This window comes from Phasianus colchicus, chromosome 5 (genome assembly GCF_987193195.1).
Source record: "Phasianus colchicus chromosome 5, bPhaCol1.hap1.1, whole genome shotgun sequence".
NCBI classification, from domain to species: domain Eukaryota; kingdom Metazoa; phylum Chordata; class Aves; order Galliformes; family Phasianidae; genus Phasianus; species Phasianus colchicus.
The window spans coordinates 31,662,754-31,684,048 of record NC_143440.1 but is presented as its reverse complement, the minus strand read 5'-3'; the positions used below and the strand labels follow the sequence as shown (position 1 = coordinate 31,684,048).

General features: G+C 39.0%; 2 protein-coding genes across 4 annotated transcripts in view; one reads left to right on the top strand and one right to left on the bottom strand.

The window, feature by feature from the left end:
* SCG5 (secretogranin V) overlaps nt 1-19,854 on the top strand; it is a 26,628-nt gene extending 6,774 nt beyond the window's left edge. For 2 of the 3 annotated variants that reach the window (XM_090141254.1, XM_090141253.1), the window contains exons 3-6: nt 7,786-7,935; nt 10,872-10,984; nt 15,886-15,939; nt 19,660-19,854. In XM_090141254.1, coding sequence (XP_089997380.1) covers nt 7,786-7,935; nt 10,872-10,984; nt 15,886-15,939; nt 19,660-19,755 — 413 coding nt within the window. In that variant the 3' untranslated portion in view covers nt 19,756-19,854. The remainder of the gene's footprint in view (nt 1-7,785; nt 7,936-10,871; nt 10,985-15,885; nt 15,940-19,659) is intronic. The other variant, XM_031593726.2, reaches the window with a different exon arrangement.
* The window catches only part of LOC116229317 (uncharacterized), an 18,455-nt gene continuing 16,403 nt past the window's right edge, over nt 19,244-21,295 (bottom strand). Inside the window, exon 3 of the mRNA XM_090142050.1 lies at nt 19,244-19,314. The gene's annotated coding sequence lies outside the window, so the exon portion shown is untranslated. The remainder of the gene's footprint in view (nt 19,315-21,295) is intronic.

Genomic DNA, 21,295 nt, shown 5'->3' with positions numbered 1-21,295 from the left:
GCACTCTATCAGTGCACATGGCCACATTACGGCTGCATTCTCCGTGCTCCATTTGCACACCCCATGCCAGCAGCCAGGGTAGCAGTGCCATCGCTGTGATGGCTCAGTGCCATTGCACTAGGGCAGACCTCCCACAGCCAGTAGGCTGCTTTGGGGCTATTTTGTGGCGTCAGTTTAATGCAAAGGGACCACACAATAGCTCAGGATTTGGATTGTTGTATCTGTTCTATAGAGAAAGTCCTGCTGCAGTTCAACGTAAAGTTACATTCACAGTTGGTCGTCTTCTGCTGAAGCACAAAGAGCTTCATCAAACAGTGCGTTATGGGTCTGACATTGAACAAACAAAATTGATCTTCAACATCTCTCCACGAGTCCCTGCTCTCAGGGATTTGTAGTTGTTTTATTTTCTTTTCATATTACTGAAAAGATCCAGCAAATATTACTTCAAAATTTAATATGGACATCTTGGATTTGTATCATACAGTGAAAATGGTAAAGCATTTTTATATACTAATTTGTACAGGCTTTACTAAAAATACTTACTATTTTCTTTGCATTTTACTCCCAGAATTATGATGTCAAATATAGCCAGAAATAAGATATCAGGCTGTGGTGCACACCCCAAGAGAAGCAGTGTGGAATGCTAATCCTGCATTTAAAAGTTAGGAGCCAAATGATAGCAGTGCTTTAGAGTGTGTTTTCTTCATCTGAGCAAGTGATGCAATAGAGTTCTACAAAGAAATTGCATGTGAAATGGATCATAGCTGTAAACTTGTAAACAGAAGAAAAATGAGGTCAGGTGATTTGTTTGTTCTTTATTTTATTAAGGAGTTAGAAATTTTGGCCCATAATATCATGGTGGGAGTGTGGATGTCACTACCCATCCCTGTTTTGGATAACCAAGAAGATTAAATGACCTCAGTTCTTGGAACCTCATGTTGATTTTGTGACCTGCTGTTGTATGGTACAGAGTTCTGCTGTGGGCCACAAAGACATCTTCAAAAGGTAATTCCAAAAGACAAAGCAGGTTGAGATGGAACCCTCTGGGGGAAGACAGGTGGCATGTGGAGACTGAGGTAGATTTCAGGTGCCCAAAGTTAATTAATCAATTAGAGTGCAATTAGACAAATGGTTATACAGAAAATTATGTATTTTACACGTGAATAGGAGAAGATTAACTGATAAGAGAGAGAAGAAATCTGAGAAGATGAGAAATGATAGCTTCTATGTTATCTGATGCTTTGCAGTACATTGTTTTCTTGTGTTGGCAGATGATATGTAGAAATTTAACACAAGATTACAAAATCTTATGTATCATTGAAAAATTCCGAGAAGTGTTTAAAAATCTGTCAGTGAAGATTAGCTAAATTATGATGAGTTCTTGTATACTAATATTTTTCCCTGCTTGTTCTTTCTCATGAATAAAACAAGTCTTTGGGTGCATTTATTAGGATTCATACCTTTTTGTAATTGTTCTCACATCATGTGCATTTCCCCTGCTTCCATCTGGATTTTAAATTAACTTGCAGTAAGAAAAGATTCCTTTACTTATTTAGTTCCATGAAAAGATATTATAAACTTCTGGACAAAGAGGAGATTCTTGTTTTCCTTGGTTGTGGTGCAGTGTGCAGCAGATAGGATCTCTGGCATGCTCCAGGGGTTTCCAAAACTATTCTCCTTGTGCTTCCCATTGTGCATGCTTTCAGCAGTGCCCTCACAGCTGCTTAGGGAATGAACGAGGGGCGGAATGTTCCCGGCCACTGGGCAAGTGGTTGAAAGAAGCCAGTTCCTCCCACAGGGATGCACAAGTGCAGCAGGTTGCCTGGCCCAAGTTCCTATCACAGTGCTGGAGAGCAGCATTTGGCCTGCTCCTACCTCTGGTGACTCCATTGGGTGCCAATGTCTGGGTAGGCTGGCAGTGAGGGATCTTTCAGACATCTCACAGAGCCACCATCAGTGCCAGTAAATAAAGTGCCTCTGGTCTTTGTTTGGCACAACTGCATTCATAGGAAAGAAATAGCATCCTGTACCTCGTGAGATAAATTAAGCCATCTGCTTCCTCTCTGTTTCATAAAGCCACCTGCTCCTCACAAGGTTCTTGGCAAGATCACTCTATGCCAGGTGCAGGTGTGTGCTTCTTCCTGGACACACTTCTACATGGCCCTGCTGATGATGCACAGAACCTGGAGAGCCAGCGTGGCTAGGGTTGCCTGCTGCTGCAGTTGCACTTCATACAAATAGGAGCTTATCTACATGGTGAAGTGAGAAAGCTTTCCTTTCAGGGTGCAGGGCAAATTAATATCACCATTACAGGACTGCTCAGCTGAAGGAGACATAAGATTTCTTTTGTGCTCTGTCAACAAGTGAGCAGCTGGATATTTCTATTGTCTTTGCAATTTGAATAATGACTAATAATAGCATATAAGCTACTGTTATAAATTCTTTGTGAGAGAGGCATGGGCGTTGCTTTTTCCCAACTATTTCACAATAAAAGCATTTCATATATTTGTACTGTTTGTAATTAAAATATGGGATAAAAGTGAATCATTCACTGGAAATGAGATCAGTAATTGTGTGATGTGTGTGCTTAAAGCTTTAGAAAAGGCATTGAAAGAAATATGTTCCTTTGCAGAGAAAAGAAAAAAAGTCTTTATAACTATAAGAATTTTTATACCATTAGGGATAGAAGAAGCTGACTCTGGAATTCAGGATACTTGTGTGAGTACAGTTGTAGTTTTCTTGGGTTTCCCCATGCATGCTCTTGAATGAGTAGGGAAGCTGGCTAGGCTTGCATTTTTCCATTCTTGATTCTCCTGTGTGAGCTCTTCTACCTGTTCTTTAATTTAGCAGCTTCTCTGGAATAGAGAAAATATGATCATTTACAATTTCTTCTTTGCCTTTCATTTTCTGACCTTAATAAGTCTCAGCAACAAAGAGTGGGGACTCTCTTGGATGAAGCTAGCTGAAGATGCAGGGGAAAATAGCACTGGGGGCTTCAAAGATTTTGGTGATGTTGGAAAGGGTAAGAAAAATGAAAATGTGTTGCTTGCTTTTTTGCTTTTGGTATTTTTTGGATAGTTTGAATTAACCAGATTAAATGATGGGGAGTCTTGTAGTTAATAAAAGAAAAGAAAAGGAAATTAGTGGCTGGTGTCCAATTTTAAGATGCAAGAGCATAAGTAAGCACACTGGCCAATTTACCTTTGATTAGGGATTAGACATCCCTTTTGAACGACACAGTGACACAGGGAAAGTAGGCAGAGCAGAGTGGTTCATATGAAAGCGCAGGATGGAACGGAGAGCTAACAGAAGGAAAATTAACTATCTCTGGATCAGAGAGGACTCACTGGAAAACCTTCTGAAGATTTTACCAGTGATAAGAACCAATAGTCTAGATTAGCAAAACATTTTGCACAGTAGCAAAGATGATATTTTAAAATATCACTAATTAACTAACAGCTGAGAAATAACAAAGCTGGGATGCTCTCTGCTGGAGTCCTTGGGCAGATCAATTTGCTTTGCACACCTAGTGAAATGCAAGGCAGCTGCAAATAGCTGCCAGGAGTCTCCCCATGTGAAGAATTCCTCTCCAGCAACACGTTTCATTGTCTATCATTTCCTGTACTCACCACTGTGTGAGGAAAAATGGCAAAAAGTTGGGCATGTCAGACAGGTTTGTATGCTTCATCTCCTGATAGCCCAGAGAGCCTCACACAAGGGGAGAAGGTATGGCAGTCCTCCCTTGCAGCTCACAGTTCTTGGAACTCGTGTAGATCAAGATGGTAAGAGGAGCACTTCTCACTCAGGGAAATGCTTCCCCATGCATCTGGGGAGGGCTTGGCTACGTCAGGAGTCTGTTAGTAAATGGATGTTTAAGAGCAAAAAGTGAAAACTAGAACAGTGCGCATTCCTCTGCTACTAAAAAGTCTTAATTTGGTACCTGGGATATGTTTACTCACAACTGACAGTCAAAATCAGTTCTATTTTGTTTTCCTATGCTGATTTGCCAAACCACCTCTTTTCTGCATTCATAAATGGGGTAACTTTTTCTATACAGTGACGCAGGAAACTGTTCTAGTCAGACTGAAAAGGAAGCATGCCCCATTATTTCTCTTGAAATGTTCTATAATCATTTTACATTTTTTAAAAACCCATTCTCTGGCTTTGTTAAAATGGCTCTTTCAGAGAGCAGGACTGACTGTTTGTATTCAATGTGAAGGATTGCTTCTGGGAATGGATTTGATCAGTTGTTTTTTGCGCCACTAGAGAGGTAGCAGCAACCAGCTTTTCCATCAGATCTGTTTCATCAGTATTTAATACTGGCAGGAGACTGCTTAGTCCTTTCCCTTTTCCCTTTATTTCTTTCTCCTTCCCCTGTTTTTTTTTTTTTTTTTTCTTCCTTCCAAGAGTGCAATGGTTGTGTTGTCCTCCCATATACATGAATAGTATTGCTGCTACAGAGAAATGAGCTTAAAATGAACGCACTTGAGATTTTCAGTCATTCCAAGTATCTCCACTGGAGATGACAGTGGCAGTTGGTGAGATAATCAAAGAGATTTCCAGAATTGCACGAATGCAGGGATGCATTGATCCATTTTTTCTTCTTTGCTCTGCAACAGTTCATAACCAGTATCAGAAGATGGCTGTGTATATGCATATCTTTTAAATGAAATTTAAAGCTGAGTTATGACTATACAGACCTCAGTCTGAAAGACCTAAACTTCTAGGTTATCCTGTAGAGAACTAAAATAACCACATGCTTTCAGAGACATCCCAAGCACAAAAGGGAGCGAGTTGGTTTTTTTGTTTGTTTGTTTGTTTGTTTGTTTGTTTGTTTGTTTTTGCTAATAAGGTGTGCACAAAAGCCAGTTCATATGAGAAGTAAGCAGAGATGGGAAAAACATAGGTCTCTCCAGTCTGCTCTTTCTCATTACAGTTGCAGGAGTTTTCTCTATATGATTCCTCTGGGTTTCTCTAGTCTGGTTTCAAACAGTTCAACAGTGGTGTCTCTCATGCTGCACTTGGACAGGGAATTACAAAAAGTTCCTCAATATTTAGTCTTCTTGTCTTTTTCCTTCAGTCTCTGCCTCAAGGTTTGGTCCCAGTTCAAGAGAGCCATCTCGTGCTATTTTTTACATGGCAGTGTATATGTTTGTATTACAATGTTTTGACTTGTTAGCTGCTGTGTGTTTAATTCTGATATGTTTCTTCAGATCAGTAACATCACAATACCCAAATTAATGCAGCTTGTGCATTACCGTACATTATACTCCCATTCGGTATATTCATAGCATTTCATTTTTATTATCACAGTCTTGACTTAGTGTGCTATTTATCACAGTTAATGAGGAATGAGCTTCACTAATGCTATTAAATCATTCAAGTGTGCTAAATTATGGCACCAGAGCAGGTGCTATTGTCTCCAGTTCTTTCGGAAAGAAAGGAAAAACCCTTAAATGATCCTGAACGTTTATACCTAAAGGAAACAATCCTTTATATTAATATAAAAAGATTGTTTTGCATTCAGTCAAAGGGATTCTTGGCAGTCAGTTTAAACTTGCATGTATATATAGCACACTGGAGCCTGCTAAGTACCTCTGTTTTCTTTATGGATGGAGCTTTGGTGCCAAGAGGTCTGCACCACATGCGAGGGTAGATACGCTTGCATCTGATGGATTGTCCCGTAGTGAACCACATTGTATACAGGATGTTCAAACACGTATTGATTATGTGGTTCTCTCGTTTACAGCAGAATCATAATCTGATACTTTTAAGTGCAGATATGCAATCAATCTTCATGCGAAGGAGCTCAGTACAAAAGAAAAATTTTATGCTGTACACTACATGTTTGAGTGACGTTAGATTACACGTATGTTATACGATTTTTAATGCATAACCATAGCATGACTGAGAATCTATACAGTTCTTACAAGCATCATCTTTGTGTTGATTACAAACTGTAAATGTATAATAAAGTCATAGCATGTATAACAGTTTTTTGGCTTTAAGGGTCAGCTATAAGGGAAAACCTCATATAACAGTTGCAAACAGTTTTAACAGGACTACATCTATGTTTGTGTAAAGCTTACTTTCAACATTGCATTACAGAATAAGAAACTTGTATTTAAAGGGAAAAAATAGGCAAATAAAATTGAAAGACATGTGCTTTTACACTAACTGGTACTATAATGCCAACTTCCAATTGGTCATTTGCAGTCTCCAAACAACTTGACAGAACTAATGCTTCTCAGTGTAGAAATGGATGTGAAATTTCTGAAGACTACCTAAAGTTAGCAGTTTCTGAAAGGCAGAGTTTTAGCTTGCAATGCTTAGCTACATATAGGATGCTGTTTATGCAGGTAGTATTTTTTGTGACTCAGGGCAGGAATGCTTGAGTTCTTCTGGAGGAGATGCATTTTGAGAAAATCTGTTCCTACCTTTTGGATCTATGAAAGTTATATAAATTGAAAATAAGATTTTATAGTGATCATGCTACTTACCCTATTTTATCTGTACTTACTTTTTAATTCACATTTTCCCATTGTATAAATTCCCTTTCTTCTCATTCATTGTTAGTGGAGTCTATCATGGGGCTGTGTGTTGCCACCTTTCCCTATCTGGAGTCATACAACATGTTGCTCTGCCATTACACAGTGCTCAATAGCCACATTAACTGTTGTTGCAGCGTGTGGCGTCTGTTTTAAGGCAGAGCAAAAGCTCATACTTGAAACTAAGTTTTCATTTGTCTAAAATTCAAAAGAATGCTCTACAATAGCATTTAGAAAACTCCTCATGCAGCTGGGCTTCAGCTTAGATACTTAGATACATTTGACCAGTAATGTGTGCACAGAAAACAACAACCTTGAGCACATGAGTAACTGTAAAAAGGAATAAAGAGAGATTGGCCTGAGCTTGCTTCCCAGACATCTTGTGGAAGTTACAGTGGAGGAATGCAGGCTGAGGTGCATGGGGGGAAGGAGAGCCACTCTGCCTTCTCTGTTCCCACTAGCTGTGAGAAACAGGTTGCATCGTGTTTACCCAGGAGCAGGCAGCACTTCTCCTTGCCCTGCCCTGCAGGGTTATGGTGACCTGCTGCACTGCCACAGCATGGCACGTTGCTGCAGTGACCTTGTCATGGTGCCTGAGAAAAGGTGCCAAAGGCACCAAAATGACTGCAGTGTAGGTGTGTGTACACAGGAATTCCATTAACAGTTTGAACACTTTATCTCTTTTCACCAGGAAACTCAAATTTGCACTCAATAGGTGCCTCAATGTTAAAATATTTCTTTATGAGTATATACAACCAAATTTGGTACAGTATCCTAGATCCCCTCCCATGACTGAATTTACTAAGGTATTTCCAGACTGTATGTATGGGACCATTTCTTTTTACAGTGTCATTAACTTGGCACAATGCTGTCTTACTGTATCTTCTTCATTTACTACTTGTGGCACTGAACCATAACATCATCAGTGAGTGAGGATGATTGTGAAGTTAACATTTTAATTTCTGTTATTGTCTCATGTTCCTTTTTCTTTGCATTTACTTACCTATAACTTGCATAGTTTAAGAATTGAGAAAATGAGGTTTATAATAAGCGGATGACTTTGTTTCCTAGCTTCAATTCTCATTACCGAAGTCATCTGATTTAAATCATGGCCAATGTTTCAAAAACAGAGTTTTGAAACTTTAACTAGGATCTGTCTCCATTTAAAAAAAAAAAAAATTTTGATCGGTCTTATGCTTTTCATCTTGTAAAGCAACTGTGTACAAATCTTTGCTAGGCGGTGCACACGAGGGTCTCCAGCACCTGGGTCCTTACGGCAATATCCCAAACATCGTGGCTGAACTGACAGGAGATAATATACCAAAGGATTTCAGTGAAGATCAAGGCTATCCTGACCCTCCAAACCCCTGTCCTATTGGGAAAACAGGTAATTCTGCCATGACCTTCACACTTCTGTATGGGCTGTGCTGCTGGGCTTTCTAGTGATATACTAAGCAGTACGACGTTTATCACCAGTGGGTGTTTCCTTTTGTTCTGTATGCCAGGAACAGACCTGTAGAGCAATCAGGTGTTCCAGATGAGATTTCTTTTAATATGTGCACCTCCTGTACTGATATATGACTGCTAGAAAAGGTGTGGGGAAAGAAATCAGCTTGACCTTGGAGAAGAGATGTCGAGATTTATAACATCTTCTTCCTGAGGGAGTTCATTTTTGGGCTGGATCCTGAAAAAAGTTATCGTTCTATACAGATGAGTTTTACCCTTATTTTAGAGACTTTCATTGTGCCAAGAGGAATGAAACTGTCTGCCCTGATCTCCAACCCAGACCATGAGTCAATATTTAAGATACCTTGGCTCCCATCCACATGGCTTTATAGCTCACTGAGGGTGCATCTGCGCCAAGAATTGGAGCAGTGTGTGGCCGTACCCCAACTCAATATCAGTGAGCGAGCTGTTGCAGAGCAGCTGGGGAAGGTGATCATGGTGCAATACCTGGGACACCCGTGGGTCCCTGCCACACCTTGAGGCTGGGTGCATCCTCAGTGGCTAGCGCTCAAGGACCTCGAAACTTTGTGTGCATGATATAGACATACCCTAAGGAAATGGATCTTTTTCCTGTTATTTGAGCCAAGGAATGATTTCCAGTGCTGAAAGTAGTAGTAAAACGCCCATTGGCTGGAATTGGGAATGGGAATGAGCAACTTCTTTTTTGTCTCTCATTTTTTATTTGTGAGCTAAGAGATCTTTTCAAAATCTTTTCTGTTTAGTCTTCACTTATGTTCCTTGGATAATGCAGAACAGTTGGCTGTATTTTTATTAAAACTGTTCTAACTAGCTTAGAATTGATTTTAAAAAAAGTCATGGGAAGTTTTGCAAACATTGTTTTTACATTTCATTCAAAAATACTAAAAAATCAAATAATTTTCCCCACTGACTTCTATTACAGCCCATTTGGTGATATGACTGTGTCTTTTCTGACAGAACATATCATCTTCCATTTGCTTAGTGTAGCTATTGTCTGACAGGTTGCAAATGATGGTTTTTAGGTTTTCTCACACACAGTAACATGCTTCTTAGATAAAGAAGAACATTTTTTGCTTGCCCATCCAACGTGTATTAGAGACCAGATTAAAAATAATAATAATAATAAAAATATGGCTTCCAGAGAAATTACTTGAAGATCCCTTCAATTTTTCTTTCTTATGTGAAATAAAAGTTGTTATTCAGAGCAGTACAGTCAGACCTGAGCACAGGAGGAATTCCTCGAGAAGTGCAGTCTGTGCAGATAGATAAACTCTGCCATAGATACGCTGTGGGTGAAGATAGCATCTGCTAGGATTAGAGTAAAACGTTTTTCAGAGCCTTAAATGGAAATTCAAGTGGTGACTGTTAAAACTGTATTATGCATACAAATTACCGGAGGCCTTCCTCAATCAGGTCTGTGGATTTGCTTAATGGAAAACAATTTTTCCAGTCACTGTCTACACATGCACATTCCACAGCAGGAATACATAAGCCTCAAGCACTTGAGCTTGAAGACTTTTTGATTAGCAGTCACAGAGGGCAGACACATGTCCAGCTGCTCTTTGGGTAGAAGACACAAAGGTATAGACACCACACCGCGAGGAGATAATCCATGTTTCTGTTGTCACCTTCTTCTCAGTTGGGTTAACCCTTTCCCTTCTGAGACTGATATATTTTTTAAGAACTATTAAACTATAGTGGTTTCTGGGTTAGTTAGCCTTCGTGGTTACTTTTGCCCTGTTTCTTACCAGTGATGTTATTTTTTCTTCCTAAGGAGAAAAGAGAAAAAGGAGAATCCACTGGATTTAAAATAAACCTTAGAGGATTACATTAATTCATTTTTAAGTCAAGTCTTGTCTGTTTCCCACACTGAAGGGAAAAACAGTCCCTCTGCAGGTTTTATACTAGATGATCACACAGGGACAGAAGGGATGGTCCCCTCTGGAATGTCTGTGCCTGCAGGTGCAGCAGTTTGGCTGCCCCACAAAATAGTCTGAGTGCTGGGATCTGCTTGGCAATAGCTGGGAGCTGGTGGGGCTGCAAGCACTTGATGCTGGCAGTGGGAATGGAGCCCCACAAGCAGGCTCTGCGCAAAGGGCTGTTCTGGCCTCAAGTCCCTGAAAAGTTGTTTAAATGGTAAATAGTCCATAAGAAGAGTTTTTAAGAGGATATTATCCTTGATGTGGCACTGTCTGCAAAATCATTCATTGTGATAAAGGAGGTTTCTGCACTCACCCACATTCGCTACTGATCTGCAGAAATGTCCAGGGCATACAACTTCTGCTACATTGTGTTTTTTAAGGGAACTTATGACATGTAAACAATTCTCAGCCATTTTCAACAAAGTAGCAAGCCAGAAATGGAGCTCTACCAAGAGCTACTTAGTCAGGAAACTGCCTTTTCTTACAGACTCATTTCACCATGAAATTCAAAAGTATTGCCTAAACAATTTCTACCACCTCCTGTGGGCATTAAATGAAAATAGGATCCCGTCCGAATCAGCGTAACGTGCAGTTCTATGTAAAATTAATCTCAATCACTGATTTAAAAGAGAAACAAAAAAGAGGGAGGAGAACTTGGAAAATAAGGTTGTTTAGTTTTAGAGTTTCATTAAGTTGTATTCTTTAAAAAAGATTTACGTACATCCTGACAAACTCTTTTCAAAAGAAACAGAGAAACAAACAACAAAAATAGGTACTTTCCAGTTGTCCAGTTGCTTAGTTTTTTTGGTTTTTTTTAAACTGCAAAACCACATTTAAGAAGTTTGCTGCTAAAAGTGGCACAGTATTTCATAACCACTAAACACAACACTCTGTGCTTTCTAATGCGCTTTTGCAGTGGATGATGGGTGCCTAGAGAACACCCCGGACACCGCGGAGTTCAGCAGGGAGTACCAGCTGCACCAGCACCTCTTCGATCCAGAGCACAACTATCCCAACACCGGCAAGTGGGTGAGTACTTGTCTCTTAGTGGATCTGCTGCATGTGGGCCTGGGCTTTGCTGCATGGGATACCAGGATTCACAGGGAGCATAATGGGCTCGTTGCTGGTAGATCTGTCACCCTGAAGGGAGCTTCTCAGAAAGATGAACTGGCCTTTAAAAATAGAGAAATAGAGGCTAGGAAGAAGGATTGATGAAAAGCCCATGGAAGCAGAAAATAGAAATCGTTCTCTCATTATGTTCCAAAGCATGACAACTATGTATGTGCGTGGTAAATGTAGCAAACCACATTTCAAACTGCAGTGCGCTGTAACCAAACTCAGTGCAGATTTTAGCACGAGGTTTCAAAACATAGCGGGGCCCCTGTGAGAGCCTGGCACACACTGGGCTGGAGCAGCCCAGGTATAGCAGTGGGTCCCCAAGTCTGCTCCATACCCCCAACATTGCTACCCAGCTGCAACTTCCTTTTCCGCTGCTTTAGGGTTATGTGGAGCATCAGTGGCCTTTCCCAGAGCTATGTTACTGGATTTCATTGAAAACCTATTTTACGCGTTACGTGCTACGCTAGGGCAAAACTCTTGCTCTACACATACAATACTTTAATAACTCCAGCTAGACTATTTCTGCAGGCTAGAGGCTCCAAAAAGAGCTCTGCCACTTAATCTTAGATTACATCAGTTGAATGTCCAATCCCAAATCCTTCTTCAGGCGCCAGGAAAACAATAACAATGATCATAATTTATGCTTCTAGAGCAAATCACGAAATCTCATTATGCATTATTACAGCACTTTTCTTAAGATTGCCCTAAGCCAGTGCTTTCTAAGCATGTATCGATAAATATACAAGTTTGGCAGCCTCTTCTTCTGCTGTAATTGTGAGACAATGATTCATCATTCATGATCGAACCAATGTAAGATTTATAGCCTTAATTACTTATGTGAGTGCTAAATTTCTGGAGAGAATCATGCCAAAAATCCAAATTTTGGAAACCCTCATTGCATTCTAAGTAATTACCATCAAAGGTTTTCATTTTAAAAACACCAGATGGTGAACTTTATTATTTATGCCAGATAATGCTGTTAGTTTTCTTATTATTCAAAAGTAATTTACTTTCATAATGCCATTTTGAAGACTGTAAAAACACTTCTGCAGATCTTTGGCCTGCAGCATGATTTCAGAATCAGTGTACGTACTGCATTGTCATCAGCAACCTATATGCTTAACAAATGATAGGTAATCACTAGTGAACACTGGCCCTTTTTTCATTTCTCCATCCATCACTGCTAATTCAGGGAAAAAACTACTCACACATGGATTTAAAAAAGAGCGTTAGGTCCCAAGCAGTAATCATATCTAGCTGTAGTGAAGCCAAGCCCAGATCTTTTTGATTAGAGATGAAACAGCTGGTAATGTACATGAGTAAATGTTCTGACGAGATCCTGGAGTATTGCCCCAGCTGCCTCCTCCTTGGATATCACTGCACGTTAGAAAGATTAGGAAACACAGTGATAGTGATTTTATGGCTGTTTTGGTTATTCTTCCCTTTCTGAAATAATAATTGCAGAAAAGCGCCATAAAAATCAGCTATTATAAAGGCTTCATTTGGTGACCAACTCTGGTGTTTGCAAAGCTGATGGACCAGTGCAGTGCCCAGTGTAATGTATTTCACAATGGTAAATAAGCTTAGAAGCTGTCTTGTGTAGCAAAGTGTGATTCCATTCAGATGCCAACTATCACGTGTAAATATTTGCTAATGCATATGAAGTTATGAATACATAAATCATGATAAATGTACATTGGGTAGAGAGAGGAAAGATACAGGAATAATCCTTCTGTCTGGTGGAACTTTTTCTGTGTGTCAGTGTGTTCACCTCTAGGAGTCTGGGAACAGGCTCTGTTGACAGAGCAAGACACACAGCTTACACTCTTCCCTCCTTTCCCCTCACATAGAGAAGACTCTTCTTTATCCTTCATGTGTGAACAGTAAGATGGGGCACGACTCCAGTGTGCAACAACGATTTCTGAGATTTCAGGCTAAAGAACTTTTTTTCCCACCAGTTTAGACATTTTTGTGCAGGAGGCAGGTATTGTCCATTTGGGTCTGCCTTTTTTGTATTTTGCATAATTCTTTGAATGGTCTGAAGAAGTGTTCTTGGCACCCAGAAAGGTTTTCATGAAGATACTTGTATTTACAATACAAGTATATAACTTATATATAAATGAGGTTTAGAATGATTGAACCCCCAAGAGCTAGCCAGTACTACACGTAGGGGTTAAAAAGAGGAAGGAAATTCAGCTGTATTTTCTGACACCAGTATCAGTACAAATAGGAAATTAAAAGCAACAGTATTTTTCAACAACACTACTTTCTACTGAAGCAGTGGATGACATTTCAGTCTCAGGGTAGAAATAATGCCAGTTGTGCTTATCAGCTGCAGAAGAGGGAACTGGGCCAACACAAAGAGAGGCAAATAGGAAGCAGGGATAAAAACAGGCAACAAATTGAACTCCTTGTTAAAAGAAGCTGCCATCTCTGGCTTCCTAGTTTTACTGAAATCCTGAAAGTAGTCACTCACAGATTTCATTTTATTCCAGTTTCAGTTGCAATGAGCAATTGTTAAGTGTATCTCGCTTTGCTAACTGATATTTTAAAATATCTGGCTGGCAGTGGTGATTATTTAGGGGGCTACAGTGAGTTCAGTGCTCCCCCTTCAATTTCAGACAGTAGATACACATTGTCGAATTCAGTGGAGTATGATTGGTGATATAAATTGTCATGCTTGATATTCTTGATGGGCAGCTGATATGGGAACAAAAAAGTACTCCTGGAAGCATGCAGCCTTGATAATGTAACTTCCCTTTTCACTTTTGCTTAATAATTGTGCAAACCCAGATTTCAGAGTTGCTGATTGTTACTGACCTAAGCAAGTTTCCCTGACCTCAGAAGGATCAAAGGGTTGATCTTTCTGGCACTGCTTGCAAGCATTTTAACTCCTGAATTCTCGTCCTTAAATGCCCATCTCTAAGTACCTGGTAGATGCCCAGGAAGCTCCATTGGTTCCTTGTGCCATGGCTGTTACTGCAGCTCTGAAGCCCTAAGATATGACAGGAGATTTCCTCCACGCTCCTGAAGTCACATTTCCTTGCTGGCCATGCAGCTTGTCTCCAGCTGAGCTTTGTCTCCAGCTCCAGGAGATCTGTGCCTTCACTCCCTCTGGGCCCCAGGTGAAAGGTGTGAATGGGGAGCCCTTCACAGGCAAATTGAGTCTGTTATGCAGTGGAATGTGTTTCTAGAATTGTGACTTGCCATTCATTCACACTCATTGACTGCACTCCATAAGCCCATTTTCTTTGCACTACACATAATGCTGAAAAGTAGGAGAAATGATCTTAGCACATTCCCAGGCAGACAAGGCCAATACCATCATCTTGAGCAGGAAACTTCAATTGTAAGGAATTTTCTGGAGTGACAGGAACGTTAACTTAGGTAGTCTACTTATTTCAGCAACAATATTTTTCCCCTTGTTAAAAGCATAAATTCAAATAGTTTATGAAGAGGGGATTCAGTGGTGCTTGGGTTTCTACAGGAAATAATTTACACATCTGAGTTGTTTTTTTTTTTTTTTAATGTTAAATTTACGTTTTCCCTAAGTAAGTTTGCACACATGACGAGCCAAGAATGTCTCCCTTGGCCAACTTCATCTCTGTTCCTTTTTGGCACAGTTCAGACAAAATAACTTAGGTTGGGCAAGAGATAGGCCTCGCGAATTTTGGGCTTAATGAACACGAGAAGTACAAAACAGACAATTTTGGCAGATTTCATTGTAACACTTGAAAATGTTTGTTTTTTCTCATATCAAGCTTGTGCAGAGGGTAGAAGTGTTTGGTGAATTTGTCTTGTGCTAGAATTACACTTTCTATTTATATAATCAACATTAGGTCAGTTGTTTATAACAGAATTAATGGTCTTGTTTATACAGTGTTCAGCTTTTATACATGTAATTCTTCTCTCCTTCCATTTTCAGGTTAGGGTCTTGTTTTGTTTTTCTGCATGATACACAATTGAAACAAAATGTGTTGAGCATGTGTGTGTTATTCCAGACTTTATTAGAATTCACTACTTGTATGAAATATAACAATATGTGGATGCGCTCTTATAAACCATGGTCAGAGGGGTTTTGTGTGTGTTTTTTTTTCTCATCATCATAACTTTCCTTTCTGCCAAGATGTTTTTGGCAGTTTTTAAAAGGTTTGCCATTAAAAATGTTATGGACCAAATGGTTTTTTAAAACTTTATTGAGGGCACTACTTAAACAAAGGAAGAGTTGGCGCAGAACTCATTTCAGCAGACCTTTGTTCTGGAAAGTGTTGATATCTGGAAAAGAATAAGCAAAGACAACAAAACAGTAGGAATGACACTGAATGCAATTTTAAAAATGAATTAGAAAATCCCTTGTAAAAGGGAAGTATTTTTGCTTCTGTTCTTGTCACCTCAAGTGTACAGAAAAATGTACCAGAGACAGCATTCCCTCTCCCTTTCCCCCTCCTCTTATTTATCTTTTTTTATTCTTTTTTTCTTTAAAAAAATTTATATGTATTTATGCTGTATAATACATGATGTGGAACTTCCAATCTATGTCATTATTTGAGCATGAACTTACCATCCTTATTTGCTAAGCACAAACAAAGATACAGTGCAGCACAGTAGCAAGCTGCAGCTTTGCAAAGTTGATGAGCTTGACTGCTCCTGAAGAACTGCAAGTGTTTATTTGGGTTTTCCTGCTAACATTTTGGATATATTTATCTTTCCCGTAAAACTAAACTTGCTTCTGAAATGCCAGTATTTAATAGCAAGAGCAGTATTTAGAAGAATTAAATGAATTTGATGGCTACATTTTTCTCCTCTTCCAGAGCAAGAATTTACTCTTTGAGAAGATTAATGGTGGACCAAAAAGAAGAAAGAGGGTAACTATCAGAATAATTTATAGCTCCTTTATCTTCTAGAGTGCTAATAAGGATAAAATCATACTGTTGAAATGAAGTTAGTCTAATCTGAGTGCATTACACCTCAGGTAGTTGTAAAGTCAGGAAGTTTCTGTGATAAACTGCTGCAGCAGCTCCATGGCTGCCCATGGAGTGCAAGATGTAATTTTCTACATAGGATGTTGTACTTCAGTGCAAAGCATTTGTTCACAAACTTTGTATTATTTGTGGAGATCCTGATTGCATAAACTCACTTGAAATTCTTTAAGTTCCCTTAAAACCAAATAAAAAGTTTCCTGTTAAAAATATTGGCAAAATTAATCACCTCTTCCCATGCATTTCAATATTCTTTCGGTCGTGAATAGCAGCAGAATTGGCCGTGAATTAGCAGCCAATGTCATTCCATTAACTTGCACACCGTGATGCAGCTCAGTGTTAAACTCCCAGCTCCGTGTCCCATTTGCTGGTTAGAGCAGGAGGAGAGCATTCCTCACCTCTCCAGCCCCAGCACAAGGGAGGAGGAGGTGAGTGCTTTGGAGAATTTTTGTACTGTTCACACCACTGCATTCTCTCTTTCTTTTTTCAGCAGTGTCAGTCTGTCCTTTATCAAGTAATCCCTTTCCCGCAGAGTCTTTAGTTTTGCTGCTGGTGTATTTTTCACAAGAAGAAAACAGGGTTTTACATTATTCTCTGCCAAAAAGTAGCTTTGTAAAATATGAGAGCACAGTTAATTTGACTTAATTTGCAGTATAGAGTTGAAATAGTTGAAGTGTAAAGGAAGGTGATTTATTTATTTATTTGTTCAGTTTGTTTAACTCTCAAAAGTAAAGTTTGCCAGAAAGGGATGGGCTGAATTCTCATTGGTAATAGACATGGTTTGATCATAAGTTTGAGATCTACCTTCAGCTCAGTGTCTACCTCCCCCTTATGCTTAATTTTCAAGTTTGTTAATAGAAAAAGTGCGGACACCTTATTTTATGTCTGAAGTAGAATTTACTCTTGGAACAGGAATATTTACTGCTCATTAAAACAGCGTAATAAGTGCAACAAAGGCACAAGAAAAAGACACATTTTTTGTTTGCATGCTGACTGATGTAATCAGATAGATACAAAAGGAATAATGGCTGAAGAGACATGATAGCCCTGCAGCCAGGGACTGCCCGGAATTTAGGAGATGAACCTTCAGCTTTTTGCTTTGCAGCAAATTTATTTTCTTAGCCCAGGTATATCATTTAGATGTAAATTTATTATCATTGCAATCATTTCTCTATTATTTCGAAAGAAATACTGTAATGATTACTTAGGCTGAATGAACAATTTGGAATTTTCACTGCATCAACAGACAGGCAGCACAGGGGTGAGAACAGCAGAGTACTGGGCCAGATTGCAAAGAGCCCACCTGCCTCTCCTCCTACCCTCTGTGCTCCTGTTGGTGCCCTCTGCACAGCAGAGCTTGTTGAGGATATCTGCTGCAACAGACTGCTCTTTGGGATCAGAACAGTCCCATTTTTAGACTAAATCATGTCACGTTTGGAGTTGGGTTGTCCACAGAGAGTGAAGGTGTTGTATCTACACAGTGCCGTACAGGGGGACCGCGGGATTATGCAAAACCACATATTCTGTGTTTATATACATATACTTATGTGGATACATATAAATACACATCCCCCCACACATATACATATCTATGTTTCTTGTATATACTAAGTATATGTCTGCTATTTGCTACTCTGTTAATTATTTGCACTTTGCAGAGTAAATGAGGCAGCCCCCAATGGCCTCTAATTTAACCAGCAACTCTCCGTTTGCTGAAACTGGGCTCAAGCGCACTCTGATCCATAAGCTAGGGTCCTCAATGTCTGACAGTTCTGTAACAACAGAGTTACATTGGTGTGTGTTTGGAGCTGTGCACAAAGGTACTCATGAACCCCACTGCTGTTCATGTGCACAGCTGTATGGAATTAAAAAAATTTTAGCAGTATCAGCCAGAATTTTTTGCATTATAGTTTGTGTTCTCTTTTGTCTGCTGGGGATTCGTTTTTTAATGTATTCTCATTCTCTTCTACTTTATTTCAAAAAGTAGCTAGCGAGTACCAGTCCAAAAAAAGACCAATTAATCTTCCTAAGAATCTTCAAATAATTCCTAGAAGTTGATGCAACAGCTGAATTTCACTAAATTAACATTAAACAGAACTTCTTTTAACAAACACAAACAAATCATTTACATGTGTCTTATTTTTAACAATTTAGAGCATTAAATTAGTGTTAGTTTTATGTTCAAAGATTTTTTCACATTCATTTCTGGTTCTTAGTATTTTTCTGTTTTCACTTGTAGCAAGCAGAGCATTCAGGAACAATACAACAAAGCAAAAGGGCTGCTCTGTGCTCTGATCAAGCATTAATGATCTCTTCCCCAAATACAGACAAATCCAAGGGCTTAGGCACAGATAGAGACAAATCCCAAAACTTCTCCCACTCTGGCAGATAATTATTTGAAAATAAATATTTTGTGCATTTATTATATATATATATATATATATATATATATATATATATATATATATATATATATATATAGCCTTATTATGAACTCACAGGTTTTAGCAAAAGAAGCATCTTAGGAAAAGTAATTTCTATGCTGCAGCAGCATGATGAGAATGAGGTGATATCATACTGAAAAAACTGCGTTCCTTTAAAGTTTATAGTTGCAGAGGCAAATAACCTTTATTCGTCATCAAAAAGCAGTAAATTTTTTGTCCATATCTCTGAAGAAGAGAACATATATTTGAATTTTGTTTGCGCAGATACAGTGGGTATAAATAATACTTAAGTTTATTTTTGAGTTCTGCAAAATGGCTTGATACTTGCAAATCCAGTTAGCATATTTTATTATATATTTATCGGCATAGACAAAATTCAAGCAGAGGCTTTCTACATTACCGAGATGTCCAAACAGTATGAGACAAGGTCTGTTCATCTTCAGTCTCACGTTGGGCTGCTTACATGGCGCAAAGCGAAGGCAGACCCTTGCCAGGGATCTTCTTTCCAGCATTCCCTCCTTCTGGCAGTGGTATGAGGCCACTTTCTACGCCAAGCCCTTGCTTGGCTCTGCTTCCGTGCCAGCTTTTTTTTTTTTTTAAATCTCTGCATCAAGAAAGGAAGCAAGTATGGGTTTCCCAGTGAGGAGGTGAGCTGAAGAGGAGACATCAGTCAAAGCTGCTGTGGTAACTATATTTTCTCCCAGCTTGAGGTCCACCAGGGAGCAGTGATTTAAGCTGAAGTGTACCTGTACACTCCCAATGAGTTTTGTCCTGTCCTAAGGGCAAGGAGAGTAGACCTGCTGCCTTTTTTCCTGACCTGGAAAAGGAGGAGCAAGCACAAGGACAGTGTTAGCTCAGCCTGTTCGACACTCAGGATAGGCCTCCTCCACTTGCCTGCACTGTGGGTTAGGCAACAGTCATTCTAACAGTGGATTCTCACATATATACATATACAGTATTATACAGTAAATTCTCATATACACAGAGAAGTATAGAAAAAAAAAAAGCAAGGACTGACTGTAGATTTTCTCCCTGGGAACAATTTCTTCTTTTTTTGGTCTGTAAGTATTTGACAGATAAGAAATATATTCATACATCCATTATTCCTCATTACTTTTCCTGCATTTCCCTGCTTCTAATAAGTATAAATAATTTCTTTCAGAGTGTGAACCCATATCTGCAAGGACAGCGATTGGACAATGTTGTAGCAAAGAAGTCTGTTCCACATTTTTCAGATGAAGACAAGGGTCCTGAATAAGTACAATAAAAATGAATGATGAAAACTCATGCCATCCTCCACTAGATCGTAATATTGCTTATATATAATAATCTATTAAAATCCTTGTGAATGGCAGCATGTTTATTATTTATATAATTGCAGATGAAAAACAGCTGTATTTATAACAGTATGTTCTCCTAGATAACAGAAATATGGTTCTGTTTTTTGTTAAGCTATGGTAAAAGGACATTCCTGTTATTTTTATTTTAGTCATGGAGAAAACTTTTAAAATGTTCGTCATTTTAATAGCTAATGTGAGGTAAATGGTCTTAATGAGAAGCTTGTAAATAGGAGGATGTAAAAAAAAAAAAGAAAAAAGCCCTGTCTGACTTTAGCATTTAATCTTAAATGTTACTATGTTTGACATATGAAAATTATAGTTTCATGTTTTGTTCACAAATATTGTTACTTAGCAAAGACAAAGTATTTATCTTAACCAGAGAATTTTGGCTTTTGGTCTATTTTAATAAACATTTAAGCAATCTACAAGGTTTGCAAAGTGACGTTTTCCAAAATATTTCATAGGCTCATCTGTCTCAGTTATTTCTGTGCAAGTTTAAAAATTAAAGAGCTGCTTTTTAATCATTCCTTGTCCCCAAATCTCTTACACATATTCCTTCTTTATCAAGGAGAATTCATCTCCCCCTCTGCTCTTTTGCCTTAGCAGCAGCATTTGTGCTTTATGAAGTGCTTAAGTTAATGACCCCAGGATACCATAAGTGAATACAGAGGCCGTTATCTGTGTTAACAAGGATGTGTCAGCATCCTTTGAATGCAGACCCAGGATGTGAAGGTCACTGCAGCTGATGGTCTGAAAGACTGTGGTAGTCCATAACACTGCTCTGAGGAGCAGAAGAACTTTATATGGCAGCAAACTGAGGTCTGGCTTTCTTGAACATGAGAACATAAAATCAAATAAGATTTTTCTTATTTTCAGGATGCATCCGAAAACATACAAGCCAAACAAGCTATATACATGTGGCACTGGAATAGCATTAGCTTACAGCTTTGAACTTCAAATCTATGAGAAAAAAATTGTATAGCTTCTTTCCCTGTCTACAAAGAGACATGGTAAAATAACAGTAATCCTTTAGATAAAGCAGATAAGACTAACGGGAACCAAAGGTCCTAGCTACATATGATTTAACAACGTCACAAATATGACTGTGCACAGCACTTGCTTTTTCTGTCCTACCAGTAAGTAACTCAGAATAAATGATGCATGCAGGGAGTCATTCCTCAAGTTATTTACGGGTGGATTGCAAAACTCTGTGCCATTCGAGGCTGAACTATAATATCTTTCATCTTATTTTCACTTTAAAAAAAATGCTGGAAGGGAAAGCTAAGAGTGGGCTTTATAACTGCATATGGCATGAAACTGAGGAGTTTCTATGAAATGCTGAGTTCCTTCAGCTTTCAGTGCCTCAAAGCAGGGCAAGAGCAGGCCAGGTGCTTGTGGGGTAGGACACATCTTCTATGCATATTTCTATCCTCACTCCCATTCAACTCATGTATTAAG